The 12,214-nt window shown below is 36.8% G+C and overlaps 1 protein-coding gene across 1 annotated transcript; it reads right to left on the minus strand.

Annotated features, from left to right (window-relative positions):
• Position 1: 1 nt before the first annotated feature.
• Positions 2 to 6,318, minus strand: LOC100178692 (the record flags this gene model as incomplete). Its single annotated transcript, XM_026838706.1, has 7 exons — positions 6,230 to 6,318; positions 5,516 to 5,728; positions 3,781 to 4,680; positions 3,447 to 3,570; positions 3,137 to 3,352; positions 3,015 to 3,062; positions 2 to 2,952 (listed from the first exon to the last, which is right to left on the minus strand). Coding segments are annotated over exons 1-7 (4,509 nt in total), but the record flags the coding sequence as incomplete, so codon positions are not given.
• Positions 6,319 to 12,214: the final 5,896 nt, after the last annotated feature.

The raw sequence follows: 12,214 nt of genomic DNA on the forward strand, positions 1-12,214 counted from the left end.
GTTTAGGGGTTAGAGTATGCTCGGTCGGTGAGGGTGGGGTGGGTACAGGAGCAGTGGGTGTATTTGCAGTTTGTGGGGTAAGAGATTGTACAGTTTGCATGAGTAAGGTAAGTGAAGGTGGGGTCTTTGGGGATGAGAGAGGAGTAAGCAGTGGTGGGGTTTTGGAGCCAACCCCTGGGGGTGAATAAGGTATGCTCTGGTTGGGGCGATTCTCACTTGGAGTTGGTTTGAAATTAAACCTTTCTTCGTAGGAGGTTGAGGCTTGGTGTAAGTTCCTTGGTGTGTTGGGGGTGATGGGGGATCCCTGTGTAGTGGTTGAGGGGTGGCATGGGTAGGGAAGGGTGGTTGGTATCGCTTGAGCAGCAGGCAAGGGTGAATGGGTTGGACTGCTTACAGGAGGTGTAATGTCTGCAGCAAACTTGTCAAATAAATTAATTCTTTCGGTTTTAAACATTGAAGTTGGAACAGGTTTGGAGTTTGTGGTGGGGTGAAAGATTTCCTTGGGTGACGTTCTTGTTGGCTGGTAGTCTGGAGTTACGCTTCTGCAAAAGTTAAATTTGTTTGGTTTAGTTCGCTCTTGGGATCTTTTTCTTGGGGTTATTGTTGGCAGTTCATCAATAAATGGAAGGTGGTGGAAGATTGAGAGGTTGGTTGAGTGGGGGAGAGAGATACTTTTGTGAAGGGTAGTAGGGGGGGTTGGGGGAGTATTGGATGCTGATAATGTTTGGGTTAATTTCATTGGTTTGGTGGTAGAGTGTGTTTGCTTGGGTTGGGGGTTTGGTGACTTGCTTGGTGTTTGTTTGGTTGTTGCTTCCGCTGCTTGTATTATTTGGTTACTTGAAGATGAAACAATAGGTGTATGGGTCGGTAGGGGTGATTTTCCTTGAGTGGGTTTGTATGGTTCTGGTTTATTTGTGCAGCTCCTCTGGTTGCTTGAAGGTGCATCCAAATATGAGGTTTGGACATCTAGTGTGTGGTTAGGGGGTGAGGGTGATCTTCCAAGAGAATGTGCAGCCTTGCTTGGCTTATATATTTGGCAGCTTTGATTGGCTGAAGGCATGTTCAATGGTAAAGCACTGGATGTCTGGGTGAATGAGGTGGTAGAGGGTAGAGCAGCTTTGGTTAATGATTGGTTTGTTTGTGATGCCTGTTTATAGAGTGTTTGGTGGCTTTGGTTAGCTTGAGGTGTGTTCGATGGTAAAGGAATCTGGGACAATGGTATGTAATGCATCCTTGGAGGTGGAGTAGCTTTCATGGATGGTGGGTTGGTTTGTAGTGATTTAGTAGGTTGGTTGTTGGTAGATACAGTCTGTAAACTTTGGTTGCTTGAAGGTGTATTTAAATATAAAGTTGATGCATTAGGTGTAAGTGTTGCTAATGGAGGTGATCTTCTTAGTTTGGTGGGTGGTTGGTTTGTGTGCGGTGCCGTTTTACTGGTTGCATAGGTATAGTCTGCTGACGGTTTATGCAATGGTAATAGAGTCTGTGTGATAGGTTTAGAAGATTTTTTGGGAGGTTCAGTGGCCTTGGTTGATAGTGCAGAAGATTGGTTGGAGTGTTGTGGCTTGCTGGTTTGTTCTGTTGCTAAACTTTGGTTTGTTGAATGTGGAGTATGAGGTTGATTGTCAGTTGTTGTTGAAACTCTTTTGAGCGGTTTGTGGGCTTGTGGAGGATCACTTTGTGCAGTGGATGGTATGGTTGAGGTTGCTGGTGGTAATACAGGTTGTTCGGACAATAATATATTGAGTACTTCTGCTGGTAGCATGATTGGTTGACAGGTTTCCATTGGTTTGGGATGATTTGATGATTGCATTGTTGGATTGGGTGGTGGAGGTGTAATGTTGGTTGGATCTGCGGGTGGATCATGCAGAGTTTGTGGTTCAACACACTTTTGATGTAAAGAGGAGGAAGGTTCTTGTTTTATAACTTTTTTTGTTGGTAGAGCATGTGATACTGGTAACTGAGCAACTTCGAGTTGCTTTTCAACTAAGCTTTCATCTAGAACAATGTTTGGTGTATGTGGAAGATGTAGATCCAAGTTAAATTGGTTTGTTTCAGTCACCCTTGTAACATGTTGAACATCATCCGTGTAAGTATATTTCCAACAAGGTATACCAACTCCAACCTCATTCTTATCCACATAAAACTCAACTTTCAAATCTTTGTAACAAGATGTTGAGATCACATTTGGATCTACTGGCTTAAAACAAACCAAACACCTCTTCAAAAGATTGTCAGCATACATCTTGCTGTGGCTTCCAACCCTGGGATCGACCAGAGGACGATTCAACAACCTACAAGCACAACAACAGCTGTCAGTCATACGGGGTTTGACGTCTTTCTCATTTAAAGTTATTTTAGCAGCTGGAAATTGGAGTTTTACAAAAGATTGTTTATTTGCAATATTCCCAACGTCTTTGTGGCTTTCAACATTTGTGTCCATCACTCCAGGGCTTTCCTTTGCATTATTTTTCTCCTTTTGATCATTATCCATTATTGTACAGATAATTAAGTCAGTTGATTCATCAAGCTCGAGGGTGGGTGTGGACACACTAGATACAGGAGGCTCCACATCATCATCACTTGTAGTCTCCATAAAACTTGCTCCAGGCACAACATCAGTTTCAATGACCATATCATCATTAATAAAGTTATTCAACCCTTCATCTAAAGTTTCACTGCCTTCAATAGAAACTTTATTACCATTTTGTAAAGATGATTTTATATCTATGGTAGCAGCGTCAATACTTTCAGAAACATCTTCAATATTGCTTTGGATTGTAGAAGCTTGTTCTGATATTTGTAACGAATTAGATTGTTTCAATCCCATAATTGCACAGGACGTTCCATTTTTAATATCAGCCAATCCATCAATATCAACCCCATTATCAATTTGTTTATCAAGTTCAGGATGTTCGACATCAAAATTAACATGGAACACGGGACCTGAAGCTAAAAGATATCATGGTTTTAAATATTTTAATATTAATTTCAAATCACATCAAAGTACTCACGACTTAGGGGCTTTTTGGCAGAAATTTCCTGGTTTTTAAAAAGTAAACCTGAGATTAATAAAATTGGGTAATGTTTGCTTGGTAATAAAGCAACATAATAAACTACATCTTCATCGTCTTACCTGAGTCTTGAATCAGTTTTCCCAATTTCTCTTCATTCTCCAAAATTTTTAAAATTTTTACATAAAGTTCAATATTTTGTGGTGGGACTTTGACCTCACTGTTTGTCCTTTTGGGATCAATACTTGAGTAAGAAACAACAGTGGTTTGGTCAGTTGAACTTGTAATACTGTTGTCTATACTTAAGTTAGAAAGTATTTTGGTTGGAGAGGAGGTTTCTATGAAACAGAATAAAACATTAATACAAAATTATTGAGAATTTCCAAATTACTTAAAAATAATACAAGTTTCATATGATATAATATATATTACCATTGGTTTCTGAGTTAGTTTGATTACATTGAGTGACTTCTGGTTTGGTAACCTCATCATGTTTGTCAATACTTGGTGAGGTCCTTTCAAAACCAACAGTGGTAGAATCCGGTAAGACAAGCACCTTTAAATATACAGTATAAAGGATATAGGATTTTAACGTACATAAATAAACCGTGTCATTCACCCTAATAAAGACACCCAAGGACATTGAAACATTGGTACCAAATATACTCCAGAAAAGTTGTTTTTCAAAGAAGATGTTCACTTACTCGACACTAACAGCAAAAGTTTGTAAATGTATATTAAACGGAACATTGCTAAATGTACTCACCGCCTTTTTGCTGGCATTCTGTGTATCCTTTCTATCGATTAAACAATCCACAATCTCCTTCTCCTTGTCCTGTTTCTTGTGTTTAGAATTATGATCAGTATCTTTGGAATCTTCACGTTTTCGATCGTGTTCCCTTCTGTGTGAACTTCTTCTTCTCGTACGATGAGAATGTCGTTTTGGCGGCGAATGTTTCTTGTTTCTATGTTTTTCTTTCTCTCTTGAGGAAGAAACCTTTTTCTTTGGACTGGAGGAGCTGACGGATCTTGGAACATTATCTGCGGAGGACATTTCACCGCTCTCCTGGGAGGAATTTTGTCTCCCCAAGTACTCCTCATATCGGAAGACACTCCGATCTTCTGATCTTTGTCTCCGCGGCGACCGAGAATTACGGTTGCCATGGTGACGAGCGGAGGAGAAGTTGTACAGATCAACTTGCGCCTTGTGTAACGGTGACGGGTGAATCTTAGAATGTTGGTGGTGAGGTTTGGAAACATGAGTTCTCACCTTTCTTCTCTTAGATGAAGGTACAAACTGTTTAATGTTTTGTTCCTCAACTGATGAAGATGTAAGCTCCCCAGACTCCCTGTGAGAATCGTTTACCTTCCTACTTTCCTTTCTATGTTTTGCTTGCTTATCTTTCAAACTTTTACTTTTATCATCATGGCGACGCCTAGAGCTCGCGTGTCTCTTGGCACGACTACTGTGTGCCGAGAAAGCCTCGCAAGGTGACAACCTGGTACTGGAGTCGTAGCATCCCCCGCATTCAAACTTTCTCTTCTTTGTAGGTTTACTTAAACAATCTTCTTTGCTCTTCCTGCGTACATATGAATGAACTCCATCTGATGATGATGTCATAGATGATGTCACTGGTGATGTCATCAACCGAGAATTTTTTTGAACCTGAAATAAATTACTCTTTATACAAACACAACACAACATTAATACTTTTCTAAACAATCGATATTTTAACTCAACCTACACAGAGGTAAACAACGCACTGCAGTAGACAAAGTTCCATGAACTGTGTACCAAACCATTCAAGCAGTTTAATAACATTGGAAGCAATCATGACGTATAGGAAGCAATCATGACGAATTCTTCCTGCACGCTACAATAATCATCAAGCTTACTACGATTGAAACTTGCAACCAAACACCAACCTGTTTCCTTTGTATGTATGTACATAACACATGTGTAGAAAACTTAGGTGAAGGGTCGTAGCAAGTTTTAAAAACAGTTTTACCCTGATTAAGTGTTGACAAATGTCAAAAGAAACGTCAGTACAAATTCAAAACTATGCAAGGCGACAGGTATACCACATACATATATAGAAAATTCAGTTGAAGGACAGTAACAATTCTGGCGTGCAAATTGAGCGAATAATTATATGAAAATATTGGCATTTCTTCTATAAATTTTATTTAAGTCTTGTTAAAGCTTTAAAACCAATGTTGATAAAAATCTAATACTATTCAGCAAGAAATTGATTTTTAATTAGTATCACAACTTTCTATTTTGCTTATTTTGGTCTTTTTCTTATTGTTATTTAGCTGAGTAATTTTAATTATTTTTACTGGCCAATATATTTATAACAAAATTTAGAAATATATAAAAGCTGAGGTTTTAGGTGAATATCTAATTTATAAACATATAATATATTATTTTAATAGGTTAATCCATCTTCCCCTGGATATTCGGCAGCGTTAAATCAATTTAACATTCAACCATTTATCACCTTTTCCGATGTCAGCACTATAAGGTTACTCGCAACCATTTGTCTCGAGTGATCGTCATAGTAAGGGGGGTGGGGTGGTAACATGGGTGCGGCATGGTTGGGGTGCTTGTAGAACTGTGGTCCCATCACATGGTGTGGGGTCCATACACTGAAGGGGAGGTTGGAGGAAAACTCAGAGAAACTTTGGACTTCACGTTCCATGGGTGGTGGAGGCTGGAAGAAAAGATTGTGAGTGTATTAACAAATTGTTACGCGGCCCTCATTAAAACTAATGTGTTCGCTACCTGAGTAAATACCACCAACTAACATTGAAGCGAAGCACGAACAGTAGTTGTGCGATGAAGGCAGCGCATCTACTGTATACTGGTGTATACAAACATGTTTATATATGGTAAGGTGGGGGTTCACTTAATACAGTATAAGGTTAGGGGTTTAACAATGAAAGTCTTTGGAAGGGATATTATGAAAGGCAAGGAAGACTTATATCTTCCATTACAGAGAGATTTCTTATAGTGAAGAGAAGGAAACTGAGAAAAATATGGAGGTAACACGTAATGTATGATTACTGGGCAACAATGCTTTCATTCATGACAACATAATAAGATAAACAAAAACAATGTTAATATGTTGAAAAACATAACAAGAAAGTAAACAAAATAAACTTAAAAGAAGATCTGTTAAAGCGGATACAACGTAGGTTAAATTATCTCTCACATTCGAAATAACATTTCTTCGTCCAGATGAATTAATAACAACAGATATTCCACTCATTCTGACTTCATTAAAAGTTTGCTATACTCTATAGTCTAAAAACATCAGGAAAAGTTAATTAATTATCATGTGGAATGCATGCAATTTAACTTCGTGCGGAATAAGGGTTAGAAGCAGGCACACTATCTACTGTGGCATGGGGTATTAACACAATTCTAGCGAAATCTTGAGTTAAACACAACAAATAAAATGAAATATAAATATACATCTTAAAGTCTTAACAAACTAAATTTGATAATTTTAAATAAAAACGAAATTGTATTGCAAACATGACAGTAACATTTAAAAGCAGGAAATAAAACGGTAAAAGCAATATTGTGCATTCTGGAATATATATATAGTTTTTGCACAAATATACAATGGTCTATTTATGGCATTTGGGGTTTAAAAGTTTAATGTGTAGTGCCATATGTTTGAATAACTATACAAAAATAAACAGAAACAAAAATACAAAACAAAAGGTATTTTTTCAACATGCATTAACAAAGAGAAAACGTTTGCAAATATATACACATGACAGAATATATATGTTGTACAATGACACATTATAAGCAGATGAACCAAAGCAAAGTTATAAATATTACGTGCTTACATACATGAAAAGTTTAACATGCATATCAACACAAAATAAATTAAATAATAATATAAATTGCAAAAAATATTTAGTAATCTTAAACAATCTAAGAAACAAGAATTATTACATAAAAGTTATTACAAAGCTAGACACTTTTAAACGTTAATGTGCATAAAACAAAAACCTTAATATAATACAAATATATTTATTAATACTTAAATATATTAAAATGCACAACAAGTAATATTGCAAAATTATTACTTTAAAAACGAAAATAACTATAGAGACACCTACGTATGACAAGTTGGTCAGCTGCAAGGATTTCACTTCAATGAACAACTCGATACGAAGATCGTTTAAATTCCTACATTCCACTGAAGCTGTGAGCTGCCTCTGGCTATTCGCCCAAAGCTACCAATAAAAAAACGAACTGGCGCTCTGCAAATAACTGTTCAACCTATTGCCCTGGTTTAGCTGCTTATATCCAGCTTTTTCGCGCGTAATTTTATGTCATCACGTGTCATAACAAACATGTTTGGAATGCTTGCCATTGTTCGCTGTCAAATGGACTTGTAACTGATTCTGACAACCAACAACGACAAAGTAAAGCACCACTTGACTTATAAGTCTAGCACGTTTTATGATCACAGACTAATTAAACACCAGTGGTGCAATGACAACAAAGATCTTATGTACTGACTAAAGGCCATGATTAATCCCTGTGTACTTTGGCGCGTTATATAATGTAACGACGCGTTTCACCAGAGTTGCACCATGCTATAATCTCATTTTTTCTTTATTTGAAATGCGTCTCTGGTCCAACGTTTGACTTACAACATAAATAATTTTAATCAAACTAGATAAACATGAACTTGATTTACCTGTATTTAAATACAGTAACGAACGTCAAGTTGATAGGAACATCACAGAAATGGGAATTATCAGCGACATTCAACTCATGACCAACCAAACACAACTTGTCCTAATTGAACCACCGTATGCCTGTATGGCGCAACGAAGGTGAAGTTACCAACTTTGTAAAGAGAGAGCGAACCGCAAAAACCGTAACCTTTTACAGCACTAACACCACGCTGACTAACACATTGGATACAAAAAGTACAAAGAAGAGAAGAAGGGCAAACTACCCACCAACTCACGTGTGTAAATGTCGGCGTCACAACCATAAAAGGAGCTCCAGTCGTTTTTTAAAATAGCCTGTTTTACTGACTTTCGTTGTTTCTAAATTTCCTTCTATTGATTGTTGAGCACGTTAGTGGTCATATAGATCCTTTTTCGTCGAACAGTTGTTCTTGTTGTTGTTTTTTGGACGACTTTTTTCCGCACTTACCTCAATTTTCAATTCTAGCATTTATTCTTTATTCTCTTGATTGAAATCAAATCATAATATATATTTATAATTTTTAGACTGAATTTTCAGATTTAAGACCGCACGATGAGCGATTAATTAACGATTACTTTCCTTATGCACTTTACATAGCGGAAACACTGTCTGGCAGTTTGGCGAGAAACTACGGCACGTGTTTTATCCACACAACGATTCAAGACTGAATCAAACTATTAGCATTTAAGTTGGGACGCATTAAATGCACTACTCTTATACCGTATTATCATCAATCGTAATTGAAACATTATTTTTAATTCAACATCATATGATTAATATTAACTTCTAACATTACCTAATTACTGCGTGATTACGGTTTGTTAAAGTTCATGAAAGCAAACGTTTTTAAGCGACGACAACGTTAACTAGTGTAAGTTTACAATAAACACATGGTACAGGAGCTGTACAATACGTATTTACACATATTTTTCACCAATCACTCAATCCTCATACGTCATAAGTTTCATTAGTTATAATACATGTATAAATACATTCTGCCTACTGCTCCACAGTCACCAATGGCGACTAGAACCCGTTTTGTTGGTTACTTCAGATTTGTTTTTGATCGAGCCCAGTCGACCGTTGTAGTAAAAGGATTAACTAATATAGCAGGGTGGGGGTAGATAATAAAATGGTGGATAATAAAACCGTATCTTCAGGACTTCCACAGACCGTTGTTAATTGTTTAAAACACGATCAGGCTATTTGGATATTATGTGTTAAAGGTGTCCCATCTTCCCCGACTCTACTATCTTATGCTAATTAGTTTAAAACGTGCTTATTCATTAGATCTGTGATCTCTTGTTTTAATATCATATTTCAAGAGATAAGATGTTGTTATATTATTCAGTCTTAAAATATTAGGAGATGTAGTCTGTAGAAGTATATGACCGTGTATCTGCCGGAGAACTATGCAAATATTTACTCTGTCCGTGGCCTACTCAATGTATTAAGTAGGCCATGCTCTATCGCACTGCATACTACCGGCATGAGGTGTATGAAACAGAACACCCTTGTTATAATGTTATAACGAGTTGGCCCATTACCCCAATGCAACATTGTATATGCACATTCTATTCTATATATGGGTGAGGTTCTACAGTGAGGTACGCCATGGGACCTGGGATTAGACCAGAGTTGGCCCATTACCCTAACATTGTATATGCACATTCTATTTTTTATAAGTGAGGTTTTACAGTGAGGCATGCCATCGGACCTGACCCAAATCCCATGATTGACGTAAGAACTGATGAAAGACTTTCGGTATTGACATTACACAGTTTTTCAGTCACGTGGTTAAAGGTCAACGAACCGTGCAAAGATGAAACTTACGCAACTCTACAAGGAACAGGTCACACGGCAAAGCGGACGCAGTGAGTCACGATTTCGGGCTGAGTTGATCCATTATATTCTAACTGTTCACACGATAATGAATACCATTGTATACGAAGAGCGTAACCTCGCTGCGTGACGTACCCACACATAATACGTCACAATTGCACCATGGTAAGCAGTAAGCACGCAACATTACAGAGAAATGATACAACATGACTAATAAAAAGAACCTAGAAGTATGAACCGTAACATTAATAACTTCTATGTCATATTTTCGGTGGCGAAGCTTGAATTAATATACGTATAGGGTGGGAAAGACGGGACACCTTTTCATTTAATTTTTTTGTCCCCTTGGTAGTAAACAAAGTCAATTCAAAGATTTATAAAACCATATCTTTACGACACCCAAAGACTGTTGAGATTTGTTTAAAACATGATTAGGATATTGGAATATTATGCTGAAGGTGTCCTGTCTCCCCCACTCTATACAAGAATAGGGGAGGTAACGGTAAAACAATATTTGTTATCAAACAAATTGAGGTAAAATCAACGTATAAAAGTCGTTAAGTAACAGGCGTGGGCGTTACATCCAATAAACAATTTATTAAAAATGCCATGTTTAATTGAAACAACATAATGCTGTAAAGGGTGGGGTAAGATGGGAAAAATTTTTCCTTTGTTTTTCTTTTTGTGGAAAAAATTTTCTAAACACCATTGAAAAAAATGATATTAAGGTGCTAACAATATCCTATCTTGCCCCATAGGACTACTATTCAAAAACTAAAACACGGTCTATAAACGTTGAACAACAGTCGTTATAACTAACTTTGGTTATAACACATCAAAGTAAAAACATAAATACAGAACTTATCAAAATAAAGACATCCGACCAGACAATTTAATTTATAAAGCTTTATCTCAAACTACAGTCATGTTCTTGTAAAAGAAAGCGTGAGTAAACACTAAGATATACTAACTATCCGTTCAGCAACTTACATAACAACCCCTGTCTAATCTTTAACACCACCATCTGCGTAACACACTGGTTCTCTGAGTAAACTGACCTATGCAGACCGATATATGATCTTACCGGATATCCCTTTTAACGCAAAGTACAGACATCATGTACATCTGCCACATTCCTACATCTATAATTAACAATATATACACTTATGACACGTTTAAAAACGCTAATTTTAAATATATTTACTTGAAATGCTTGAAATTTAAATTCGCATTCGTAAATAATGGATAATGTGACGTCACAAGACATTGTGATGTTTAAATATCCCGCCTAATTCAGACGCAAACATGTTTTTAAGGAATTGTGATACAGTTGCGTGAAATATAAGAGCAAAGATTATTTTATCTACAATATGTTGTGTCGTTTATGATGTGTATATCGTCTACTTGTAAAGGGGGGTATAAGGATAATAGGCTAGACCGCCTCTGTCTCAAGATTAAAATATCCACTTACCAGTATCCAGGTTATTGTTTTAATTCGTTTCTATTGAAAAATCAATCCATACAAAAGTCGTGCGCAATTTCCTGTTAGTGTGCGTGTGGGGATTTTGCTTATGTGTCATCTTTCTATGATTAATATATTGTAACGTGGTGGGTCATATATTTTAAACCAGCATATCACCTGTACATAGTATAGTAAGGTGGGGGGAGATGGGACATCTTTTCATTCTATTTTCTCGTCTAATTTGGTGGGAAGCATATAAAACTACGACTCCCACATATCGATGTTAAGTATTGAAAACACGATCAAGATGTTTAAATATTATGTGCTAAAGGTGTCCCATCCTCCCCCACCATACTATATGTGAATAGATAACGTTAAAACCTAAATCCCACATTTCCTGAACGTGTTTTCAATAATTAACAACCCTCTTTTATTCGTGAGGGTGTACGGTCATATAATTCTGTAAACATTCGTTTGTTTACCACCAAGGCAACCTCAACAACAACATCACTCACGTGGTATATAAAACATACAAAGCAAAAGTTATTACTTAAAAAAATCCATATGTCTGCGTGACTAAAAGGAAATGGAAACCCGTTTCTGTATACACACATATGTTAAAAGGGAAATAAATTAGGACAAAATCGGTCGCACACACAAACAGAGAGTGAATGTTACCGCATGTGGTAACCACAGTATTATTATTCAGTCTGAAGAATTCAGTAATTTAAAAATCAAATTAGATCTTCCACTTTGCTGGTTACACGCACGTTATTACCACGCCTGCACACAATCGTCAACGGCGTATTTATGAAAGGCCAGGATGTCCATTTCGTTTACGTAATTTAATGACGTCAAAATGAACTATTGACCTCCCGATGACCTATTTCACATGTAACCACCAATGTAACCACTATGTGCAATTTTACGACCTACAAAAATATTTCCGCTGTCGATTCGTTTAGCTACGTCTTATCAACTAATGCTTTTTACATTGTTTGCTTATCCGCTTTACTTAGTTGATTTAATTAATTTAGTCTTCGTTATCGTATTCGAAAAGATGAACAAATTTATGCTATGTTAACTACGTTCATGCCTATTTACCGTGACACAACGTAATGACGTATATAAAACTGTAAAATATCGCCC

This window comes from Ciona intestinalis, unplaced genomic scaffold (assembly GCF_000224145.3).
Source record: "Ciona intestinalis unplaced genomic scaffold, KH HT000104.2, whole genome shotgun sequence".
Taxonomy (NCBI): domain Eukaryota; kingdom Metazoa; phylum Chordata; class Ascidiacea; order Phlebobranchia; family Cionidae; genus Ciona; species Ciona intestinalis.